Below are 26,298 nucleotides of genomic sequence, written 5' to 3'. Positions count from 1 at the left end.
AATGTTCGTATACTTATTTTGCCGACTGTACGTGTATATTCTTAATCAAGCAAGTCAAAAATATATTTTAAATAGTTTTCTTCTTCAATTTTAAATGAAATCTCCAGACCTTTATCGATATTAAACCACTCTACGTTATAGAATAAAAACACACATTTTGATTTTATTTTTTATGAACTTTTGTTTATTTTTCTCGGATTTTCTTTGTTTTTCTTCAGTTTTTTGTTTTTTATTTGTTTTTTGTTTCATTTCTTTTAGTTTTTGCTTTTGTCGGCCATTTCATTAATACTAAGTGTACGCATTAAAGGTAAATATGTTTTATGTTTTAATTGTTAATTGGTTTCCTTCGATTTTTGTTTTTATGTTCTCCTTTATTAATTATAGGCTTACTAAAAAGTGTTGTATATATGTAGTGAAAGCTAAAGGGGCCAAAATGGAGTCATGTAAATGTAATGCTTTCTATATCAATCAACTCTTTCTGCCAGCCCAAATTGTTTCCCCTTGATTTTTGCTTTTTAATTATAATAGTTATTATTATTAGTTCCTGCATTACGTTGCACACGTAACGTTGCTTTAAAGTTTTTCTGTTTAGCGGTAGGCGCTTAAGGCTAAGATCGTTTGCTTTTACGTTTCAGAAAAGTGATTCTTTAGTGAGTTTTTCGCTATATGTTACATACTCCTCGATCCAGCTATCCAGCTATCCTGCTATCCTATTCCTCTTCGTCGTCGTTCGTCTAGTTAATGCCCTCGTTAAGTAACAACAAAAGGTCAACAATTAATTGCTAATATGCCAAATGCATCTGCTAGAACTTGGGCGATTTGATCAGATTGGACAAAAATCAAATACGTCTCATTCCCATCGGGTGGTGTGTTAAAATATATATTTATATATATATTTATAGGTGTGTGTTATATTCATATATGCAAATAAATTGTTCATATCAGGGTTGTCATCTATATAGAGGTGTTATATATTTACTTTTTTTCACTGAATTAAAAACTCCTTTTTATTTGAATCGTTTGGTTTTTTTCTCAATTTTTATTTTCATACATTTTATTTTTATCTCCTCGTGTGATTTATGTCTCAATTAAATGCTAAAAATTAAGTATAGAAAAAAAATGTTTCTCTCTTTTGTATATGTATTTCTGATGCATCTTTTTTTCGTGTATATATATATATATAGAAAGAATTTGGGATATTTTTTGATAACTTTTTTTGCTTTCTACTCGCTGTCGAAAAAAAAAACTAATTTACACAAAACGAAATGACATTTCCTGCGAGTGTACATAACAACTAAGGGACTGGGAAATCGGGTAAGTCGGGGGAAAGATACGAATCTATTGACCGCCTCTATATACAAGGACATACACGTATCCCTAAGAACACCCACCCACACACACACACACACACACACACACACAGAATAAACTGAAATCAGAACCCCAAACTTAAATGAAATATACAATATGAATTTTCGTTTCCAAAACACGTGCATTATACAAGCACAAGTACAATTACATGAATCATTTCGTTAGCTTTTACATAGATAGTTGCTATCTTAATTCCTATTGCTATTACAGAATCAGAGTCCCCGATGGAAAAGTGATCTAGAAGGAGGACCTATGGAACTATATACAGGGACACATTGACGATAAGGATCGGATACATGCAGATGGTAAAGATATAGACGAAGATTATACATGGAAGACGGCAGAGACTCCAAACATGTATCATTATTTTACTGAATTGTCACTGCAATTTGGGGGGATAGCATCCTGGCACCTACTTGCGAAGGCTTATGGTCATTAGAAAAGAAATTACAAGTTACATTCCGTCGATTCTCTCATTTTCTATGTTTGGTTTTAGGCGTTCGCTCTTGTTACATACAAAAAAAAGGTCTTATCTTCTTAAAAACTAAATTTTTTTGGGTTTGTGGTTGTGGGTTCTTGTTCTGCAGATTATCTGGCTCACATATTTTTCTCCAGTGTGGGCAGATGTGTATTTATGTGTGCGAGTGGGTGTCTTTAAATTACATGTGTTCGCCATCAAAAATTAAAATCATAGAACAATATGATTCCATAAGATTTGCTCTCTGCGGGTCCGTGGGATGGGGAATTGGGAATTGGGAATCGGGATCGGGATCGGTATGACTCTATGTTTAATGACATTTTTTTTTAATTTATATAATTGGATTCGTGTACAGACAACTGCGAATGCTACTGCGACTGCGCCATCCCCTTGCGGATAGATACATTGAACTGATTTCGTTTCGTTTTGTTTGTTCTTTTTTTTGTTGGGTTTTTTTTTTGTTTGTTTTGTTTTTTTGTTTTTAAATTAGTTAACAACTCTAAGCATAGGTGTGTGTATATAATTAAGAAAAAAAATAAGCATTATCAATTACTTTTAGAACATACAAACTAAACTTGCCTATGCAATCAATAATATTAAAAATAATAAGCTTTGGAACCATGTGCGGACATCCTTGTCGCGTCGCCACGATCCATCATCATCGTAATGGTAATACACAGTAATAATCGAAAGTGATAAGTGATTTGTAAAAAAAAGTTGTGTGAAGAATCAATTGCTAACCAAAGGAAATTTGCCATATTTTCTGTTATGTTGTTTTGATGCTGCTGGGTGTTTTGCTGCTTCTGGGATTTTGCTTTGCTGATGGTTTTCACTTATTCTTTTGTTTTGCTCGCGCTCCTTCCGTATACGCACTATATATATTCTCACTTAATGTACGTATGTTATTTACGCCTTAGAACATTGCTTTATTGGTTTTAGCTTATGCTGTTTGTTTACGTTGGTTGGTTGGTTGGTTAATTTGCTTGTTTGTTGGTTGGTTGTTTGTTTGCTCTAACAGTTCTTTTTCGAACTGTCGTCGTTGTTGCTGTCCTAGCCGTGTTGCTTTTGCTTTTGCTCTTGCTCTTGCAAGCCGTTGTCCAACGTGGTCCGTGGTTGCTGGCGCCTTGTCCGCCGCTTCGATTGGCCGCCGGAGGTGGAGGATGATGAGGTGGTGGTTGTGGTTGAGATGATGCCATTGCCATTGCCTTTGCCATTGACGCTAATGCCCCGGTTGGTCGACTTTCTCCGGGCCTTTACCTACAGCGTCTCCTCGAAGGCAGCCATGAGATCGCTCTGCATGTTCATATCAATTTGGCCAGCCAACTGTAAGGCATTTGGCATTTGTTTAGTTTCGGAGGTCAGTATTATTTCGGGCGTGTAACTTACCGCTTCGCGCCTGCGCCGCTCCTGCTCGGCCCGCCGCTGCTCGGCCCGCTTGGCGGCCGCTCGATCCTGCGGCGATTGCTGGGCCGGCGAACTCTGGCCCTGTCCGCCCGGCGAAGCTTTAATGTCATCCACCCGCGATATCTGCGGCTGGGCATCGTGCACGCTTTTCCTGCAATTTGATGAAAAATAATTAAACGGTTAGAGAAGGTCACACAATTATGCAGTTTTAAGGTCCCGTTGAGTTTTTGGCGGCTTTGGATTGAGTTTCCTTTTTATAGTAAACTATAATTTACAAATTTAGTTTACTTAACACCTTTTTAATTCAGAAATTATTTTGCGTAATAACATATCCTTTATCATGCCATATAAAGCGTAAAAAATGTATTTAAGCTTTTAGTTGTATATATTTATAGAGATCTCTTGCTATATTTATTTTTAGAATCTGGCTTTTCTTTTACTTTAAGTTATATATTCGCTTTAATTGTTATTGAAAGTTAACCAAAAACGAAAAACCTTAATGCTTAATGATACAATTAATCCTTATCCTTGTTTATATTAATGGTATAGATCAACCCCCGCCAAATAACCTGAAGACAAACTCCGATGGAGTTCGACATATATTGGATCATTTAGGAACACCAACAACGATCAATGAATTCTCTAACTTTACTGCCCCTTGTGAAACTGTCTTTACTGCCGGGCTAATTTCGGGTATGGGGATATAGCTATAGCTCACCTTCCGCTCTCCATGGCGCCCAAGGGCGAGGCGGCCAGAATCGCTTGGGCGGCCACAGCGGCCGCCACATGCTGGGCCTGCGCGTTGGCCGCCGCCGCCGTCAGCACCGCCACTTGCTGACCGTAGTCGAGGGCGCCACTGCCCATGCCACCGCCGCCGCTGGCCGGTCCTCCTCCTCCACCGCCGCCGCCGCCATTGCTGCCCTGGCTATTGGAACCGGGTCCGCCGCTGCCGACGATGCCGCCGACGCTGCTGTTGCTGTTGCTGCTGGCGGCGCCGCCGCTGCCAACACCGCTGTTGCTATTGCTGCCGGCATTGAGCAGCGCTGGTCCTCCACCACTATTTGGTCCGCCGGCGCTGGCCGGACCACTTCCTCCGCCGCCGCCGCCACTGCCTCCGCTGCCCGCACTGCCGGGTCCATTGCTGTTGGCCGAGTTGCTGCTGTTGTTCCCATTGCCCGACTGACCGCCGCCGCCGCTGCCGGAACGCTCTCGCTCCCGCTCGCGATCCCTGTCACGCTCGCGATCGCCACTAATCGCCTGGTTGCTGCTGGCAGGCACGCCAACACCACCAGCGCCGCCGCCACTACTGCTGCCGCCCGAGGCGTTCGAGGCACTGGAGGCCACAGCCGACGAGGCCGCCGCCGCGGCCGCTGCTGCTGCTGCTGCTGCAGCCGCAACTGCTGCCGCCTGGGCGGCCGCCGCGGATGCCGACGAGGATGATGACGAGGAGGACTTGTGGTGCTTGCGCTGCTGCTGCTCCTTCTCGGCGGCCTCCTTTTGGTTCTTCTTCTCCTTCTCGGCCGCCTCCAGCAGCTTGAGACGGTCGCGTTCTTTGGCTTTGTTGCGGAACTGCTGGAACGAGTCCATGGCCGGCTTGGCCTTGCTGCTGCTCGAGCTGCTCGACGTGTGCGACTGGGGCGAGTTGGCCGAGGCCAGCGAGGACCACGAGCTGGCGTTCTTGAGGTTCTGCTCGTTGGAGGCCTTGAAGGCTTGCGCCAGCTTGCCGTGTGCCGCTGCAGCCGCCGCCGCAGCCGCTGCCACCGCCGCCGCCGAATGACCCTTCATGTCCGAGGGCGACTGCTGCGGCGGCAGCACCTTCTGATGCTGCTGCTGCAATTGCTGCTGCTGCTTGTCCGGGGGACTGGGCATCATCGATTCGATGGGCTTGGGTATGATCAGCAGCTTGTTGGCCACCTGCTGCTGTTGTTGGAGCTGCTGGTGGAGCTGTTGCTGTTGCTGATGCAGTTGTTGCTGCTGATGCAGGTGCATGAGGTCCAGACTAGACTGTTGCTGGTGGCTCATTCCTGCAAGGAAAATAATTTCAAAGAATAAGTTACAAATGTAGGTTTATAAAGTAATCTGTATGCTTATTGAAAATTAAAACAATTAAATATTTGACTTTATATTTGAGCTTGGTTAGATCAAGTTTTCAATTAAAAACTCCTCTAAATCGCACCTTTAACTTATATAATAAAACTTAAATAGCGAAAATATAATTTTTTAAAATTGCCGAATGACATGATACATAAGTTCTTGTGAACAACTCAAACCAACACAGTATATAATTAAATTCTTGTTAGTAAAAGATATCAACACAGGTAAAAAAAAAAAAAAAAAACAAATAATGTACACCAGCACAGTGAAACATTAACATTCTTGCAATTAAGCTCCAGTAATATAGTAAAACCTAAATAATATTTAATACAATTCATGTCAACAGTACTCACCAATCATATGCTGCGTTTGCTGTTGTCTCTCCTGTTGTTGCTGCTGTTGCTGGGGCGTCTGCAGTTGCTGCTGCTGTTGCTGTGGTGTCTGCAATTGCTGCTGCTGTTGCATCTGCTGCTGCTGCTGCTGGAGCGTGTGCTCCAGATCGAGGAATGCTGAGGCCGCCTGCATATCGAATCCGGCCATGCCGAAATCGGCCACATTGAAGCCATTGTTGTGCGCCTGCTGCTGCTGCTGCTGTTGCTGCTGATGCTGCTGTTGCTGCTGCTGCTTTTGCTGGTAAGCCGCCGCCGCCATGTCCAGATTGAAGTTCAGCAGGTGGTTGCCATTCATGCCGCTCACACTCTCCGCTCCCTTGGTCAGCAGTTCTGTCACATAGTCCATTTGCTGCTGCTGCTGCTGCTGTTGTTGCTGCTGCTGCTGTTGCTGATGGCCAAACGGTTGTTGCTGCTGCTGCTGGGTTCCGGCGGGTTGCATCAGATGCTGCTGCATCAAAAAGTTGTCCGTCAGCGATGGCTTGCCCGTGGAACCGGCGCTGAACTCCAACGAGGCCAGCGACTGCTCCACGGGATCATCGAACTGCGGTATCTGCTTGAGACCCGAGGCCAACGAGGCATTGGCCATCGCGTCCCCATGCGCACCGCCCAGTGGATTTGTGTTGTTGTTATTATTGTTGTTGCTGTTGTTGCTGTTGCTGCCGCCTGAAGGAGCGCCGGCGGTGCTGTTGACGCCGGACGTCAAGGCAGCCGCCAGTGCCGCATGATGATCGCCCAAATCACCGCCACCCAAGCCGGAGGGCTTGTTGTGCAGATTGCTGGCTATGCGAATGCCGCCGCTCGACTGACTGCTAGCCACACCTCCTCCGGCTGCTGCTCCTCCGGCGAAACTGTGCGACAGCAGGGCGGCGGTGATGGAGCCACCCAGCGGCACTTTGCTCAGATCGTTTGGTCCGTTCTTGTTGTTGTGCTGCTGCTGCTGCTGCCCCGCCGCCGTCGCTGTTGAAACTGCACCAGCGGCAACTGGACCGAGCAACATGTTGCCGGCGGCGCTAGTGGGCGCTCCACCGAAATTGCTGCCCGGCAGCGATGTCTTGTTGTTGTTGTTCAGCATGGCAGCTGCCGTCAGTGGGTTGGCATTGCCCAGCATGTTGGCTGCACAAAGGATCACAAGAGATCACAAAGGATGGGAGGAAGGGGGTCACAGAAGACAAGCAAATTAGTCGCGCACATCAAAGAATTTTAACGGACAGGGCTCCCACTAAATCTCTAGGTTCTCTTAAGCAGTTTCCCCAACTTGCATCTCTTTTTATATTTCTAAAGTATTTCAATTTAATAAAACATCCTCAAATTTTCAAGAAGATCCGAACAAAATGAGAAATATATGAGCATTAAAAGAAAGGACCAGTGTGCTAACCTTAAACTACAATCGCGTTGTTCTCAAAATAAAATATTTAAATGCGGTGACCAAAATAGCTTAAATAAAATAATATTTTCAAAAAGTAGTCTCAAATCATTTAAGAAAAAAATTGAGTTCTTTTTTGGTGAAAATCGGGAAAAAGAGGTTTTTAATCATGTTGTCAAAAGTCTATATTTGTTAAAGACTTGTTTTATGGTGTTATTTAACTGAAACTATTAAAAGATTTTTTCAGATGATCACGATCTCCATAATTTTAGTAATAAAAAAATTACCAAAATGTATTTAATACTTCCAATTATTGTTTGCCCTTCAGTTGGGGGTAACCCCTTGTTCAAAAACCTAAGGTAAGAGCTATACTTACACATTTGTGATGTGGGTGTGTTGGAGTTAACCACATGATCCAGGCCCATCAACATGGTCGTCGGCGTGAGAGCGCCGCTTGCCAGATTGCCGCCCAGGACAACGTTTATGCTTGGATTATTTACCTGTTGGTCATGATTTTCAAAGACGGGGAAACACGGGATAGAAAAAAAAAGGAAAGAGGGAGATGAGCACAAGTGGTACAACAACTTTGGTTATCACAACATTTTTACAATCACAGTGAATGTGCGTTGTGTCGCAAGTACGATTTCCATGGCAATGGGTTAGTCAGGAAATTATCATCCAACGATCATTGGATTATATCTCAATTTAGTCATCAATAACATCGATTTCAAATTTGTAATTATACAAGTAGTTTAACTTTTGGCTCAGATACAAATGTATCTTAATTTTAATGAGGGATTTTAGACTATACTAAAGTAATAACTGATCAGATGATTGTAAAACGCAATAAAATATAACCCATTGCCAAAGCTTACAATGTGTGGTATATTTTATCTATTTGTCTGTAGTTTTTACCCCTCCTAAATTCCTCAATCTGATATACTGTCACTGTGTTACGCTGGTACTTACATTGCTTCCATTCGAGTCTCTGGATTTTTTCTTGCGCGGCGGTCGTTCGTCACCATCACCTGTTGAACGGGGAATTTTAGAACACAAATGAGAGCGGTTAACAAGGAAGAAAGCTAGTAGGTGGATAGGTATAATAAGCAACAAGCTAGGAAAAACACCAGGGTGGACCTCAATTTATGACAAGTGACATTCAGAATAGCTCTGTAAATTTCCAAATATTCATAGAAATCGTGTTTGATTCAATTTAGCAGAAATATTTGTATAATTCCATAGAAATTAAATATTCCATTTATATTTTATGGTTTGAAATTTAAAACATATTAATGACCAACTCTTATTAAAGCTTATCTTAAGATTTATATTATTATCCATACTCTCTGTAATCTTTTTTTTAAATTTATCTCAGATTTTAATTGAACTATTACAAAATAAAGCATGTTTCATAGAAGCAATCCTTTAAGTTTATGAACAATGTTAAGCCCTTGACCAATTTTAAGCATATTGAGATCCACCCTTATCCACCCACAAGCGATAGATAAGGGGACTTAGATCAAATTCGTAAATCGTATCGTACAAACAATTACGGTTTACATATATATATGTAGTATAGGAGTATTAAAATACCTCTTACAATGCCGATCGATGAAACAATTGTGTCGTGGTGGGTTTTCGTGGTGGTGGGTTTTGGAGTTTGGTGGATGAGCAGCCGCTTTCAGCGCTCTTTCTTCTTCTCTCTGTCTATCTGCCTTTCTCCGCCCACTCTCTTTGTGCTTTACTTTCAATATCTAAACTGTAAATGAACTGAAAAAGAACGGCCAGAGACCCCCTCATCCACCCCCTATTTTTTTTTCTTTTTTTTTGCACAAGCCAAATGGATAGGGGACAGTGGATAATCGCAACCAAACCAACCTTCAAGGCTCCAATCGATATATGTTATTGGTTTTGTTAAATAATCGTTACTTTTGATTTTGTTATCGTTAAATTATTTCTCCTCTGTGAATAAAAATAAATGTTTGGTTGAAATGAGCAAGCAAACACACAGTTAATTTTTTTTTCTTTTTTAATAAACATTTTCTTTTCTCATTTTTCGTTTTTGTTTGTTGTATTCATTGCGTTTTTTTTTTTAGTTTAGTTTAGTTGTTGTTTCGCTGCTGCGGTTGCGCTGCCATTTTGTAATAATAAATATTATTATTGTTTTTACTATAAATATTTAAATGTATGCGTGTGTGTGTTTTCATAATGCTAAATGTGTGTGTATTGGTTGTTTTCTTTTTTTGTTTTTGTGTTCGTGTGTCGGTTAACGTTACATAGTTCGCGTCGTCCGTTCTTTTTTCTTTCTTTTTCCTCCCTCTACATTCTTTCTTTCCCTAAGATTTTAACTATTTATCCTTGCGTTTATTTTATTTTATATTTTATTTTATTTCGCTTTTTTAACTCCTTTTTTGTGTAAGACGACTGCGCAAATTGAAACCAAAAATGCAGTTTTTATATATTTTGTTTTGATTTCAATGTTTTGTGTTCACAACTTTCTAAGCGGAAATTCTGCTTTCGTTATTCCTACAAGACTTTTTTGAGCGTGTTTACATGTTTGTAAAGTTGGTGCAGTTGCATATAGCTGGTCTGTTTTTTATTATTTTTCTACAGGCTATACAAAAACACAAAAAGTTAGGCTTAAAACAAAAAAATTTTAATATTGGATTAAATGGATGGAGAAGGCGTTTACGGGGTGTGGTGACCTCGATAAGAAAAGTACAAAAGCTATTACGTACATACAAAAAAGTTCGGGTCATAAATAACAGGCAATTGGATTTGAAAAAAAAAAACAAATAATTAATTCTAAAAATATTCTGTGGTTCAATAATGCAACCTTCTTTTCTTGACTGTCTCAGTTTCTACACTGCTTGGCTTTTTTCAACTGCTTGCTCTTTATGCTTCGCTTTTTGACCGTTGAGTTTTACGATTTAAAATTAAATATTGTTACATTTGTGTCGTGTGGTTTTGTTTGTTGTCGTTTATCATTATTATTGTTGCTTTTTATTTCATTTTGTTTTCCTCCTGGCGATTTTCATTTGATTTAATTAAATATTAAAAATTTATATTTAAATTGATTTTATGCAATTTGTTTTGTTATTTTTCTTTATTTCCATTGCATTATCATCTCATCATCATATCATCAATCTCCTCCTCGTCTCTTCTATGCATTTCTTTTTTTTTTTGTATATTTTCGTAATATAATATATATATATATATTTTTTTTTTTGAAAAAAACGTGCAAACAATGTGTAAAGGGGAAAGCCGACAGCCGAAAAATAAATAATAAAATGCTTTTAAAATACATTTAATTATTTGTTCTTTTTTGTAGTTGTTTTTGTTTTATACCTCTTTTGATCATTTATAGCATCGTATATGTAAATATAGCTATATACATAGAACTAGTTGGAGTTTAGAGCTATAGAGCAGGACTCTATTACGTAATGCTTGGTTCCATTCCGATTCGTTTCGCTTTTATCATACCGATATACCGTTACTACTACAGACAGAGGCAGACACAGTGGCAAAGACACAGAGAGAGAGAGACGGAGAATAAGATATAGTCAGATGAAAAGTAAGCCCGATGCCGTTACCCCTCGTTGAGTTATCGATTGTTTTTGCTCCCGTCAGTTGGTTTTTGATATTTTGATCTGTATTTATTGTTTTTTTTTTTTTTTTAGTTATTGTTAAGCTGTCTTTTCGGTTTTTCACTCATGGAGTCCTTTTGGAAGTTAGCTGGAAGCAATTCTTGTTTTCGGATGACGGTTCTCCCACATTAATACATATAAAGTTAATGACAACAACAAATAATTAACCACGAATTAATGATATACAGAGAGATGTTAGGCAGTTCTCAATTCTAAGTGATAATGCGAGCAATTGCTCGCGAATTGTGCTAATTTCGGCGTTTCAAATCCATTTGTTCCGTCTGGAAACACTTGTTTTTTGTTTTGAGGTTAAAGACGTTTAAACAATTAATAACATCAAATTCCACATTCACATTTGTCATCGGACTTAATTAGGCGTAAGTTGAAGTATCCCTCACATTTTTTGGCCCCTCTTATTTTAATTTTGGGTAATCCCCCCTGTTTAGTTCTCTCATTCTCTCTGTGTTTTTATCTCTGGCAAATATTCATACGTATTTGATCCTTACGTTGTTTATCTGAATTACGCATTTTTTGTTTGTGATTCGGTGTTCTTTTTCCATTTCTTTTCAAAGCTTTTCATACTTTCTGTTTTTTACACATTGTCTGCAAGTGTATCGAGGATTTCATACGTTTTTACATACTTTAGACATATATGGTTTTTTTGCTTGCATTTTGGTTTATTCAGTTTTGTTAAGAATTTCATATTATTATGGTTATTTTTAATTTTCATTATTATTATATTTACACATAGTTCAGTGGAGGTTGTGTGATTGTTTTTTGTGTGCGTGTGAGTGTGAGTGTGAGTGTGTAGTCCAGTTTATTAAAAAAAAAAAAACATATCACTCGGGCTCAATTACAGACTGGATGAAGTAGAATCGTCGTTTGTAGGATTCAATTTAGTTTATTGGATTTATCAAAAAATAAGACTAGAAAAAATAGGAAATTGGCACAGAAGTATTCGTTTCGGGGACTATAAGGTTTTAACCCTGGAAAAGTCGGCGTAGAAGATTCATCTGAATTCGCCTTGTAAGTGACATAACAATAATGGGCTAATGGTGGTGCAGTGCAAATCCTTGATCCGCTAAGGTTTTGTTTTAAGAAGTGGTGGGAGTGGGTGTATATTAATGATGATTGATGAAGGATTGTTCTCCTGAGCTGCCTCTAAAGGATAGACTGGTGATGGGTAACTGAGGGTTATCATGTGTGTGGAGTGTGGATGATCCGTTTTTATTTCGATTTATTCGTTGATCTTTTTTCAATCATGCATTGTTGCTCTGCTGTTTTGTAGATTGATGGAGTTTTGATTTGGTTGATTGGTTCGATTGGTTGGTTTTGGTTTGGTTGGTTGGTTGATTGGTTGTAGTTGGAATTCATTACTTTCTTTTTCAGATTGGCTGCCCCCAATACACAATTGCTTCACGATTTTTTCAGCATATTCTCATAATAATCATAATAATAATAATCATAATATTGGTAATAATAAGGTTTTTCTTGTTCTTTTTTTAGAATATTTTTTTTTTTGTTTTGTTTTTTTCAAAAAAGACTTAAAGTAGTAAAGAGTGTGCTTTTCACTTATTATTCTCAATTAAGATAGTTGTGTATGTGTGTTGTGTAAGATTTGTTTTCTCATTTTTTCATTTACAAATACAATTCGTTTAATACCTACAAATGCTTAAATATGATATGTGTGTGTGGGTGTGTTTATATAATTAAGTATATACTAGACCTAGATTTATATATAATATATATATATATATATATATATCGATTAAATAAAGTTTTGCCGTTGTGTTCATTTTGTTTGTCTGTGTTTTGTGTAGGTGATTGGATAAAATGGGGAGGGGTCAAATGGTCTTATGGTTTTATTGAAATCTTTCCAACCGTCTGATATTGGTATAACATATTAAGCCAACTCTTGTTCGGATCAAGTGGGAAATGAAACTAAAACCTTAGTGCAGTTTATATGTTTGTCAGCAAATTTGTTTAACAACTCTGCATTCAACTAATCTTCCTTTTGTTTGAATTTTATATGGATGTGGCTATGTTTGTTATCGAATTATCTGAATAAAATCCAATTAAATATTGATTCAACTGAGGCATTTTACTCGTTCTCCAATTTACGTTGCTAAATTCCATATATCCTTGTGCATTTTTTTCTTAGAGTAAATGCATATTGCACTTTGTCATGAACTTGGTTCTTGGGTATTTTAAAAAAAAAACACATTTTTGTAAATAAAAAAAAAAAAGTTAAACAAATACAAAAAAAAAACCTTTGATAAATAAAAATCGCCAATCAGAGTTGGTTTTCCCGTTCTTGGGGGCTATTCAAATCAGACGGTTGCAAAATGGAGATGTTTCGTTTTTGATCTGGGGCCGTCCTGTTAATTTCTTCTGTTGTTTAGCACAAAAAACATAAACAAAATGCGCTAAATTTCAATAAATTAAAAATGCTCGGTTAGAGCGAGACAGGGTAGTGGGTTTTTGTGTGTGTGAGCGGGATAGCTTGATCAGTTGGTCTTAATGCCCCATTTACACAGAGATCCATCCACCTTCTACCATCTGATTTCAGCTGATTTGAAAAGCTGTGGCTCATGAATACATAAACAAATATGGTTGTCCTGTTGACTATGTTAACGTTTTAACGAGCCACAGCTGTTCAGATCAGCTGTAATCAGAAGGTGGAAGGTGGATGTGCTCTGTGAAAATCGGAGTTTCATATTTGTTGAAAATTCCAACCGTTTCCAACGGATGGACTGTGTGGAAAGAGGGCATAACAGCAGTAATACCCTCATAATTCCCCCTCTCGCTCTCTCAACCCCTACTCTGTCTGTTCTTGTCTCCTTCTATTTCAAATGTCAGTGTGGGTGTGAGTGTCTATGTGGGTTTTCGAAACTTACTTAATAAATGATAAAAACAAATGTTAAGCAGAAAAACACATTCAATAAACTTTACACTTAACCTTATTGGCATATATTGTTTTCGTGTGCTAAGAGGGTAGATATTACAATATATCTAGATAAACCTATATCCAATTGAATTAATTAAGCCAATCGCTCTGTTCAAATCTCCTGATTCTGTGCGACTTAAGTATTAACTCATATTTTCCTTTTCATTCATCACTTTTATATATTTTTACACTTTCAACGGGCTCTAATGGTTTTCCTAGATCCTAGACTGTTCATTACTCGTTCGAATCTTCTATTCTTTGACTTATGCCACGCCCGCCCCGCCCCTCTGCTGTTTGTTTTTTAGGTCTCTAATGTTAAAACGATAATATAATAAAAAAAATAATGCGGTCTCGGTGTTTGTCTGTGGGTCTGATTCAATCTGAATCTGAATCTGCATTTTAATCTGCATCGGTTTCCGTATGTGTGTTTAGTGAGTTCTGTTGTTTGCTTCTTAAACAACGCATCTATATATATATATATATATTTATATTTGCATATCTCTATGTATACTAATAAAAAAAAATTTGTATAAAATAAAACAAACAAACAAAACGCGTCCTAACCTGCTTCACTGTCGCTCGAGTCACTCGAACTGCTATCACTCGAACTCGACGACGATGAATCGCTGGAACTGGAACTCGACGACACGGGATTCGCCGGCTGCACTGCCTCGACCTTGTTTGAAGCGGACTCATCTGTGAAAAGACAAAAGAAAATGAAGCAATTACTTTTCCGATAATAAGATACTATTTATACCTAAAAGGTACAATAACTACAGTTGTAAACCTCTACGAATTTATTTATATACAAACATATTTTTCTAAATTTTAAAATAATCAGTTGAATCGATTAAAAAGTAATCAATCTTAGACCCGCTATTGCGATTTTTCTCTTACATTCTTATACCGCATTCTAAAGTTTTCCAGTTAAGATAGGATAACGAAAAACAAAACCTATGTTGACTTAACATTGAAATTAAAATACCCGGCTAAAGGCTTCATAATATACATACCTTTCTTGGCGGTTTTCTTGCTTGCCCCCAGCTGACCGGTGACGTCCTGCAGGCGCTTCTCCAGCTCCTGCTTTTTCTCGGCCATCTGCTCGTCCTTCGACTTGCCGGAAGGCTTTTTATCTGCGAGACGGAAAGAGGTTAAATCGTTTATATTCAGATTGATTTTCATAGGCAGAGATTTGGGTGGAAAGGGGGTAGATCGATAGGCGGATATAGATTCATGCTCGAAACAGAATGTACTCAAAAGTTTGGGCGGGGAAAAAGGTAAAGCGGCAATGTCAGCGGTATTATAAAAATCTCTTAAGATTAAAAAAAAACCATTATGAAATGTATTTGACAGTACGCCAATATAAGCCCACTTAGAAAACACTTAGGAATTTGAAATTTTAAGAGATTTCTAGAACACTTTTGCACTTCTACAGCATTCACAAGCTACTTAAGGAAAGGAAAAAGGGATTTTGTTTTTTTTTTTTTTTGCATGCACTTTCTAACTACAGACAGTTTATCGGTAGGATGACCCCGAGTGTTGAAAAACTTAATCATACAGATTTGCAGTATAATTGCATATATTTTATTTTTTCGAGTTTAACTAACTAAACATGACCACTACGGTTTTTGGTTCGAAATCAAAATCAAATTTTGGAAGCGCAGTCAGCAAAGCCAAAACGGAAATTTGTTCTTTTTTTTCTTATTCTTGATCTTGCTCTGTAAATTTCTTATTTTTTATCTTGCTCGGTAAATTTATATGGTATTGGATTGGATTTGGATGCATATTTTTAAGTTGTCTGATGGCTCTTGTTGTGCGTCTAACTTGACTCATTAACTTGGTCTTGGTTATTTATCTTGATATTTATCTTTCATTAACATTTGCTGTTCCTGCTGCTTTTGCTTTTGCTGTTGCTTTTGCTTTTGCATTTACATTTGCTATGTCTTTTCTTGTGGTCCCGGTTTAGTTACAAACTTACAATATGGCTTACGTGTTTTTTTGCGCAAACACGACGCCACATAGCTTTCAAGCTCGCGCAGCGTCGACGGCTTCAGCGTCTCGAAGTCGATCTCAATTTCGTCGGGATTGGAGTCACGCAGCGATGGCTCCCGGTTTTGGATGATGTGCACCACACGGCCCAGCTTGTCACCTGCGAACGTAGTTTAATTTAGTATATCTTAAGGTTTATTTCTATGACACAATGGTAAGCAGTAAGTAAATACCCTTGCTTCAGACTTCAATCATTTATTAAGTTAAAGTGGGGCTCATCTCACCTGGCAACTTGTTGATGTCCAGCGAGAGCTGGCGCTTCTCATCGTACGACATTGGCTTGGCCGTGTCCTCCTCCTCGGAGTCGAAGTTCATCACCTGGCTGGGCTTCTTCTTGCTGCTGCCACGCGCCCCGGCGCCACCGGTACTGGCATTCGCGCCGCTAACAGCACCGCCAGCGCTCGCCGAACTGCTGCCCTTGGCCCGCTTGGAGGCATTGCCGCCGCCCGCTGCTCCTGCACCGCCGACTCCAGCTCCAATGGCTCCAGCGCCCGTTGCAGCTCCCGCTGCACCGCCTGCCGCATTGCCCGCAGCGGCATTATTGCTGGCTCCAACGCCGCCGGCTCCACCGCCCTTTGCGCCGCGTCCGCCCTTGCTCTTAGCACCTTTACTGCTGCCACTGCCGCTGCCAGTCGTTGTACCGCCAGCGCCTGCAGCCGCTCCCGCAGCCAGAGCGCCGGCCAGGGTGCCCGCCTTGCCGCCCGCCGAAGCTCCTGCTGCAGTCACGGCGCTACCAAAGCCACCACCGGCCGCGGCACCGCCGCCCGCCAGCTGGTTAAAGGTCATGGCCACGTCATGCACCTGACTGTGCAGGGCCGCCACATTGGGGACTCCGCCGGCGATGGCTCCTCCGCCGGGGCCAACCAGCGATCCACTGAGCAGTGCGTTGAGACTGGCACTGCCCGCTCCACCGGCACCCAGGGCGCCGACACCGCCCGGCACCGAGACTCCGCCCGCATGGCCGCTTGATCCGGCGCCGCCTGCTCCGCCAGCGCCGGCACCGCCGCCCGAGGCGTGACCATGATGCGAGGCCGAGCCAGAGCCGGAGCCAGCGCCCATCGACTTCTTCTTCTCCTTGAGTTTCTTCTTCGCCTTTTTCTTGGCGGAGGCTTCCTCGGACAGCTTGCGAATTTCCTCCTGCAGGCCGAGCAGCTTGGACTCGAGCATTTTCAGCTTGGCGCTGCGCTCCTCGTCCGAGTTGGATTCATTCTCCGTGTCGCTGGAGTCCTCGCTGGACGAATCGCTGGCATCGTGCTTGAGTGAGGAGGAGCCGCCGTATCCGTGGCCATGACCGTGTCCGTGACCGTGCCCGTGACTGTGGGCATGACCGTGACCATGCCCATGCCCATGGCCATGAAGGTGGGCCGCATTGGCCACCGGCTCGTCGGGGATGTTGGCGTAGCGCATCTCGAAGACGTCCTGCAGCTTGCGACCCATGGCCACAACATCATGGTCTGGCGGATTGTACTTGTAGCAATTGGTGAATATTAATCGCACGTCGGCGGCAAATTCCGGCGCGCTCTTGTACTCGCGATTGTCCATTTTCCGCTTGACAGTGCCCAGATCCATCGGCTTCTTAATGATGTCGTGGTAGTCGTGCAGGCCAAGCATTTCCGCGTCCACCGGCTTATAGAAGGGCCAGGCATAGCCAGAGTGCTTCTTCGAGAAGAGCTCCTTGAGGATCTCGTTGCATGATTTGAGCGCATCCGATAGCTTCTCCTTGTTCTTGGCCACCGCAACGCCGGCAACACCGACGGCAACTAGACCACCAAGTCCGGGCACTCCGGAGACGCCCAGCGGCGACATATTGTATCCCGAGCCCTGGAATGTAAGATCCTGTGATTGAGAAGATCCCATCGTTTCGGTTTTGATGAGTTGGTTGGTGGTTGATTGGTAGTTGGTTTGTTGTTGGTGGTGTTGGTTGTTGATTGATTGATTTGGTTGGTGTGGTTGGTGGTGTTGATTTGATCGAACGATTGATTGGTTGAGTGCAAACAAAATCAACGCAAAAGAAAAGGAAAAAGAAATAAACAAGCAAAAAGCAGCATGGAATTAGCATCGAAAAAAAATAAAATGATTAAAAGAAATGATTGCAGAATATGCGGATGGGACTTGAACTTTTGTATGTTACGGATCAAAATCAAATCCCCTTTCGCATATCGCTTTATTTACAAATGTATGAAATGGTTTTTGAGTAAAAGGCAGGACGGCGTATTGTGTATGATTTAATCGATTGTTGTTGTGCATAAAGATTGGGCATTTCGATCAATTTAAACGGGATTTTACGCAAATGATCAGATCGACTAAAATCAAAAAAAAATGAGCTTTGGCTTACAAGTGTAAATGTGATCAGACATTAGGTGAAAAATAGAAAAATTTAGTGTGAAAAATAAGATTTGTGGATGTTTATTAATTCTCAATGAAATCTATTTTGTTTTAAACATTTTTAAATTGAAATTGTAGGTCCAATCGTATGTTTAAATAATACAGATTTTATGATTATGGAAATTTTAAAAACTACTGATTTGCAGTCAGAAATAGAAATTTTGAATTCAAAAAACGATCAGATTACCTTGGCAATAAAGAAAACATAAAATTTCCTTATTTAATTTGTAAGATTGCAGTCGAATTTTGTCATAAATTGGATTGCAAATTGAATATTCGGCAGTCAATGAAATATTTACAAACAAAAAAACTGTGGCTCCCTTGAATATATACAAGCTCTTGGGGGACTAGGATCATACTCATACGACTGGTGATGCCCGTTACTCTTACCTTCTTGCCAATTACCTGACGATTCGACTCCCGCCGCGTCGCAATCTTGGCCGATTTTGAGTCCATTTGCGTGTACGGCGATTCGAAGGCATTGGCCGTCGGAGTGGTGGTGTCCGCCTTCCGTTTGACTCCCTTCTTGATTTTGGCGGGCTGCTGCGGCGGTATCACGGCGTCCACTCCCACACTCACGCCCGCACTCACATAGGCCTGCACGGCATTGGCGGCGTTGACGGCTACGGCTGGTATTGTCACTCCTGCGCCCGCTGCTCCACCAGCGGCTCCCGGTGCACCGCCCGCTCCTGCCGCCGCCGCCGCCGCCGCTGCTGCTGCTGCCGCCGCTACTGCTGCTGTACCGCCATCTAGAAGTGAGGAGCTATTAACCGCCGTCTGGCCGGGGGCGCCGGGATAGGCACCCGTTTGGCCCGCACTCAGGAGGCTGGCCATCAGGGCGGCGGCATTGGAGTTTGCTGACGCTGCACCTGCTCCACCAGCGCCACCACCCATCGCTGTCGTGGTCGTATTGGTGCTGCCGGGTACCGTGTGCGGTGGCATTGTGCTAATCGGTGGTATGGACGGTGCACCGCCGGCCGTCGATGAAACCGTGCCGCCCATGGCGGAAACGGGTCGTGCGGAAGTCGCTCCTCCGGCACCGGAACCCGCCTGGCTACCCGGTGTGCTCGCCGCACCGCCGCCCGCTCCCGTCGCTCCTTGCAGGCCGGACTGTTGCGCGGATGAGGCGGCAGCTGACACTTTGGTGGAGCCACTACCTGGTCCACTGCTAACCGCCGCAGAGGAGGCCGTACCAGAACCGGTGGATGCTCCAGCGCCACCGGACGATGACGATGACTTGGGCGTAGCCGGCGCCCGTTGCTTCTTTTTGCCACCCTTGGCTGTAACCGGCTCCAGTTCGAGCTCCTCCTTGGGCATCGATTCGATCTTCTGGAGGAAGACTTTCTCGAGCGTCTGGGCCATCACAACGACATCCTCGCCGGGTTTGTTGTAGACATAGCAATTGTTGAACATCGTGTTGAAGTCGTGTATGGTCTCCTTTGCGGACCAATAGTAGTTGTTCTCCAGCCGCTTCTTGATCGTGCCCATGTCCATAGGCTGTTTGATGATCTTGTGGTAGTCGGGCAGGTTAAGCTTCTTGGCATCGACGGGCTGTTGAAAGGGCCACGAGAAGTGGTGCTTCCATATCACCTTCATCACCGTCTTGATCAGATATTGCAATTGGTTCGTATTGCGGCCAGGTCGCTCCGCTGGCGGCATCACCGGTGGCTGTACAATGCCATTGACTGGCTCCACGGGTGGCTCGTAACGAGGCGGTGGCTCATTGGACGACATGGTGTTGGTGCTTGCGCTGGTGGCTGTGGTGGTGGTGGTTGCTGTTGTGGTGGTTCTGGTGCTTCAGTTTGGTATGTGGGTCGTCTGGGAATTCAGGATTGAGGATCTGGGTTGATGGTTATCCGACTGAGACGGCCGACACACACACTCCACCTACACACACACACACGGGCCGTCTCCGTCTCCTCCTGCGCTCCTCCTTTAACTCCGGTTTGCTCCTTTTTTGGGCTTCTTCTTTTATGGTAGATTTGGGGTAGAGGTGCTTTAGTGGGTTGGGGGAGGGGGACTAGTCTTATGTGGCCGGTGACCACCTCCTCCTTCTGCGGCTGGATTCGCCTGCTCCTGCGACTCCTACTCCTGGTGATCCTCCGCCTATCGTTTTCTCAGCTCCTAATTCGGCTGCTGCTGTTCTGATTTTTGATAAAAATCTCTTCTTGTTCGAGGGATAATGATGCGTAGTGGTCCGAACTAGTTGCTTCATGCTCAGCAATGTCTGTACACTATAGTTCATAGAGTAAAGGTCGAGTTAGTAAATTAATAGTGAGTCTCAAAAGGATGGTACTCACCTCGCCTACTCCAGATTCTCAGGGCCCAGGCTCCTCTCATTGGAATCGGCAGGCTATAGCTGATTCGAGGGCCAAGGATTTAACAACTACGAGAGCTACTGGAGGCATTGTGGTTTTAATCCTTTAATATGGTTGCCAATATTAAAGTTGCCAATAGCAGCGACTATCAATCTGCGAAAGAAGAAAGTATCCAAGTTAGCCGGCACATTTACATATTTTGCAACTCTGGTCGTGAGATTTGCATTTCTCAACACTCCTACAAGGGTTACATAAACAAAAAATAATTAAGAGGGCACACAGAAACAGAAATAAAAATAACAATTACAATCTGCGGCGGTTGCCATAAACAAATGCGACAGTGAATCTATGTAGAATATGCGGAGGCGGCAGGAAAACGAAAAAAGGAAAACACAAAACAGAACACAGAGAAAGAAGCAGAAATCACAGAGAACGACTCAGCACACACACACAAGCCAAGTGCAAAACAATCAATTCTGGGCACTTTTTAACAGCAATTAATTCACTCGCTGAGCAATATTCCTTGTGTTTATTAGTTTATGCGTTTGACTATAGATTCCAACGTTATTTTTAGTCGTTTTTTGCGGTTTTGCCGTTTGCGTTTAGTTTTTCCCTTCCACCGTTTGCTCCTGAGTAGTTACTTTGCCGCCGTTTTGGCACTCACAGCAACAGCGAAAATAGAGAAGAGGAAAACAGGCCGCAAAGAGAAAAAAAGACCGAGAGCGGCCCTCTCATTTTCGAATATCGAAAAACGAGAGAGCGCCCGGCTCACACACACCCACACAAGCAGAGATCATACATAGAGCTGACTCGCTCGCACTCATGATGGTAAAGAACAATAAAAAAAAAACAGGCGAATGGCACACGACAAATGCTACAAAATAAATTTTAAAAAACTAAAAAAAAAAATTTTAATAAACGCAATAAATACACATGTGCATCATGCACAAACCAAATCAAAGTTTAAACAACCAACATACACCACAAAAATGACTCACACAATCACACCGCGAGTACGGCGTGTGTTGTGTTTGCATTGAGAGAAATTCACCACGCCGCCTTTTTTACTTCTTTGAAGTTGAATTCTTTTCACTCGGCATGATTCATTCGCTTTGTTTGTTGTTGTTGCAGCACTAATGCAAACGCCATGCCAAAAAGGCAATAAAAAGCACGTAATTCCTACGTTCCTACGTTTTCGCACTTTTTATTTAACACCCTCAACTTAATGTGGTGAAGAGATAGGAAGGAGAGAGAGTGATAGGGGAGGGAGAGGTGTGAAGAGAGAGGAAGAACACACAACACAACCACAAAATTTAATAGTTTGCCTTTTGCCGATATTCCAAATTGACAGTGGTTCAAATTGCATTTAAGTTGCACATAAAAATCCGTTGTACAGTTTTCATTGAATTATTCCTTGCTTTGAAAATGCTTTGTTTATTGTTTATATTAACTTTTAATCTGTAGGTCAAGCACAAACATTTGCCTTTGCTTCTTAGCCCCGAATTGTTTATTGGCCAACCTGAGAGTTTTTGTTGATGCTGCGAATTTATTTACACTCGCACACACACTAAGCCACTGGTGTGTGCCGCCGGCCGGCAAGCAATTTTTTCTGCTCTCTTTTTTTCGAGCGCTTTCACTTTGGACTTTACAGATATCAGCTGTATTTTTAAAACTGCATTTAATTATCCATTTCGGCCCACTGTTTTTTTGTTAGTTCCCAAGTGTGCGTATGCGAGAGTACATATGTGTGTGTATGTACGTGCGTTTGTGACGCAAAATTAAACGGAAGAAGAACGAATGCAAACGAGGGTAGACAGCAAGGCCAGCCAATGATTATGACGTATTTGGCCCATTCTAAACTCGCCACATATAAAATTGGAATATTGGGAATAATAAATATTAAATACACAATAGCGGGCGGCTCTCCCTTGCTCTCACAACAAAACAAAACATTAACTGGCCCTCACACATGAGAGAGAGAGAACGGGAGAGTGAGAGCGCGTGAGAGCGGTTGTAATTATGTAGTACAGTAGACTTTGAGTTTTCAACAGAAATTCACGTAGAACGATACGATGACGTAGGGAAGAGGAAGAAGTAGAGTGTGGCGGAAGAAGAAGCAGAGACAGCAACGGCATGCATTGGAAATGGAATGGAAATTGGAAATCGTTTTTTTGAAGGGGCCAAATTTTAATAATTATAAATACCTTGATACACTTCCCTTTTAAAATCTCTAAATTTTAAATTAAAAACTTAAGCAAAAAACCCCATTTCCTATTTAACAAACAAACAAAGGTCAACAGTTTGCATCAGTTAAATGGAGAAAGAAAACACGTAATTACCTTTCCGAACCCATTCACCAACCACTCATTAATAAAATATTGTTACTTCTGTCCTCCTTAAATCTCCATCCACTTGAATTACGAGCAAATATATAAATTTCATTTAAATAAATAAAATACTCAAGTGAAACATACTAGCACACATACTTATACAAACTCTCTGCTGAAAGTTGCAGCTGCTAAAGCGTGCGCCAGAGCGAGATATCAATAAGGGGTCCTACGTAATACGTAGCCAAATGCAAATATGGCGGCATGTGAGCGAGTGTGTGTGGCATTCGAAAGAAGAGAGCAGAGCTGTTGTTTTTAGTGTCTTGCTGTGTATCTGCACAATGAGAGAAAAAGCAAGAGAGAGCAAAAGTAGTGAGGGAAAAAGGGGAGCTGCCTCTAGGTTAATAAATCGTGCTAATAGTGGCACGAATTTAAAGCCGGTTTACATGACAACATGCAGCAAATGCAGAGGAAGAAGCAGCAGCCGCAGATGAAGCAGCAAAAAATGAAGAGCAAATTCACCAAAAAAGCATCAATGAATTCGATTCGGGAGAGAGAACCACACATCGCACAGCAATTTTGCGCTTATTTACGATAAACATATCTCCAATTTTGCGGCCCGACAAGTAAACAAACGAATTTCGTTTGCCTATCCTATTTACGCGCCAACCTAAGGAAGGTGCAGCAGCAACAACCATTTCGCTTAAGTAGAAGCAAAATAAAACGCAATGCGAATAAATTAATATGCCGGTAAAAAAAAACAGAAAGTAAAGAGAGAGAGAGCAAAGACATTTGCCTACGGAAACCCATAAAAACAACCAATAGTCAAGATCTGGAGGATGCACAGATACAATTTTTACCTAAAACTAACTAAATATACAATGCACAAAGAAAAAAATGCACTTTGGTTTCCCCCTAAAATCGTATAAATAAAAACACAAATCCATGCCATATTTACTATATATTTTTATATGGGATTCTTTAAATATACTATATCATTTTAAATCTAAGCCAGTAAAAAACTATAATATTTTATTCAACAATTTTTTTTTTTAACTATATTTTAAGATTATTCATTTATATGTAACATTTTTTTAATAAACTAATGTGATTTTATCAAAATAGGAGGAAAACATGTACTTTTTTTATGAACAAAAGCAAAGGCTGAAAACTCCTATATCAGTACATGAAGAACTGTATTTAGTTTTCAGCATTTTTAACAGCATACTCTGAAATCTAACAAAAACAAATATTGCCTGAATATTTCAAAAAGGGTTGTTGCTGCTGCCGTTTAAAAATCCGGCAAGTAGCAGCTGTCATTTCGTAATCCCTCAATTTTCAGGGTGGCTGACCCCTACAAATAATATGCTAATAATCCTTGCGACAAATTTTGAAAACCCAAAAAGGCACGTTTTGCGAGTTTTTCGCCGTAATGTGGGAGGTGGCAGTAAAAGGGGGCCGGGGGTAAAGCCACGTGCGCTGCATATTTCCAACTTACATTTCCTTCGGCTTTTTCTTGTTATTTTTGGTGAAATCCACACGTTCTTGTTGATGCTGCTTATCCGTTTTATAGGCGATAATATATCCAAATTAAATTTTGTTTATGGCCGCGCTGGTGCTACTGATTGTTGTTTATTTTTTTTTTTTTGCTATAGTTGTTGCTGTGTGCTGGTTGTTGTATTAGCCAAGATTAGCTTGTCGATTATGTTTGTTGTTTAAAACTGTGTTGCGTTGTTGCTATTGTTGTTGTATTTAAATTGAACATATACAACATACAGATTGTACACGACTGTTAAAAGGGCGCAACTGTAAAAATAAAAACAAAAAGATCACTTTATTTAGGCACTATTTTTATTTGATTCTGAAATTTTAAATTCGCGCGCGCGAGAGAGAGACCGTGAGAATTCCCCAGCGACAAATACATCGAACCCACAACGTAAACGTTCTATACGTCACCGCGCCACGTTAGGCTACGTAACGGCATTCTTACGTACCGACGGCGCCGCTAAACCGCAAAATCAAATAATGCAATAACAAAATCGAAAAATTATAAATTTTCAATGTGTTCGTTAGTTTTGCTTGCTAGAAACAACTAGTGCTGGTACTTGTTTTTTCTTGTTTCTTTCTTTCGAGTGAAACTTTTTCGCGCGCTTCTGCGTGTGTATTCCTCTTTTTCCTTTTTTATTTGTTAATATTATTCACTTGGTGACTACACATACGTTCACACTCATGCCCACACACACATACACAGCCGAGCGTTTCTTCTTCTTCTTCCTCCTCTTTCGTTCGCTTTTGTTCCACCACCGAAAAAAAAATGAAAAAAAAAATTGTCATGTCCATTGAAGTCTCACATTTTTCAAATGCATTTTTTGGCGGTAAAATCGTTGAAATTCCACAAATTTTCCACATTCAACGTATGCCCCGCAATTAGCACATCACAACGAACACAAATTTATATAATTTTTGCCGTTTTTTACCACAATTTTTTAGTAATTTCTACACACCGATATATACGTACGCGCTACGATTTTCGACAAACGCGCGAGTTTCTTGTGAGTAAAGCAGTCGCAGTCGCCATCAAATATACAAAATTTTTTTCGAAATTACTGAATATGCGAATACACACGCACACACGGACAACGGACGTCGGGCACGAGGCGCACGCGCCTGCTCTATGTGGCTGTGCCGCTCTAATGCACGGCGTATGGTGGGCATGCACGAATGCGACAGCCGGAGCTAGCGAGGGAGAGAGCGTGCTAGCGTGAGTGTGTGCGTGCGTGGTGGGGAGAGCGACTGCAAGAGAGAGCCGCCGCCACACTCTCGCTCTGGTGGTGAATTTTCATACTTCGACGTGTAAGCAAACGAGCGAGAGCGCACGGCGCATGAAAAAATGCACGATGAATAAAACGTAACAAGCGAAACAAAATGGCGCTGAGAGCGCGGAATGCGGTGCGGCGATTTTACGATGGCGGTGCCCTCCGGTTTTATTTACTCCTCCTGATTTCTTGATTGGTTTTATTCCGGGATTTTCGTGCGCCACGTGCGGCGGGGTTTTTCATGGGCTTCCAAGCAAAATTCCTCACTTTTCACCGTGAAAATCGCCCCATAAAATGTTACCTTTGTAACACTAACAACAACACCACGCTTCGGACCAGTGTGCGGCAACGTCAAAGAAATGTACAGTACCAGAAACGAAAATATGAGTATTGATCGATGTGTAGTTAAGACACCCTCCACGTGTAGTGAGTACACCTTCCGCAAGTAGTGGAGACAGCATCCAAATGTAGTGGATACATCATCCACATGTAGCGATGACACTCTGCAATTTGCGATGAAAAAACATCGATAGCGCTTTGCCCAACACCAATAAAACCAAAGTTTTATTTTTGAAAATAAAATTATAATAAAAATTAAACATTTCTGTTATTGGCTATTGACATTAAAGTATTTTTTTGTGTGAACGATGAGAAGACGGTGAAAAAGTGAAACTGTGATAAGCACATGAGATAGAAAAAGCGGAAGT

The 26,298-nt window shown here is 41.6% G+C and overlaps 1 protein-coding gene across 16 annotated transcripts; it reads right to left on the bottom strand.

Moving 5' to 3' along the window:
- Positions 1–155: 155 nt before the first annotated feature.
- LOC128260905 (homeotic protein female sterile) lies at positions 156–26,131 on the bottom strand. 16 transcript variants are annotated; one of them, XM_052994225.1, is made up of 14 exons: positions 25,893–26,131; positions 24,274–24,581; positions 20,431–20,601; positions 18,536–20,364; positions 15,970–17,581; positions 15,675–15,845; positions 14,710–14,829; positions 14,261–14,392; positions 8,072–8,130; positions 7,479–7,602; positions 5,701–6,852; positions 3,972–5,277; positions 3,236–3,404; positions 156–3,172 (listed from the first exon to the last, which is right to left on the bottom strand). In XM_052994225.1, the coding sequence occupies exons 4-14, from the start codon at positions 19,862–19,864 to the stop codon at positions 3,107–3,109; spliced, it is 6,240 nt and encodes a 2,079-aa protein (XP_052850185.1). In that variant the 5' UTR covers positions 19,865–20,364; positions 20,431–20,601; positions 24,274–24,581; positions 25,893–26,131; the 3' UTR covers positions 156–3,106. The 16 variants fall into 16 exon arrangements, with proteins under 16 accessions (XP_052850185.1, XP_052850186.1, XP_052850191.1 ...); XM_052994226.1 differs by having other exon boundaries at positions 25,859–25,918; XM_052994231.1 differs by lacking the exon at positions 25,893–26,131 and adding an exon at positions 25,768–25,871.
- Positions 26,132–26,298: the final 167 nt, after the last annotated feature.

This window comes from Drosophila gunungcola (genome assembly GCF_025200985.1).
Source record: "Drosophila gunungcola strain Sukarami chromosome X unlocalized genomic scaffold, Dgunungcola_SK_2 000043F, whole genome shotgun sequence".
In the NCBI taxonomy this organism is placed as follows: Eukaryota; Metazoa; Arthropoda; class Insecta; order Diptera; family Drosophilidae; genus Drosophila; species Drosophila gunungcola.
The sequence above is the reverse complement of the archived record's forward strand: the minus strand, read 5'-3'. Positions and strand labels throughout refer to the sequence as shown.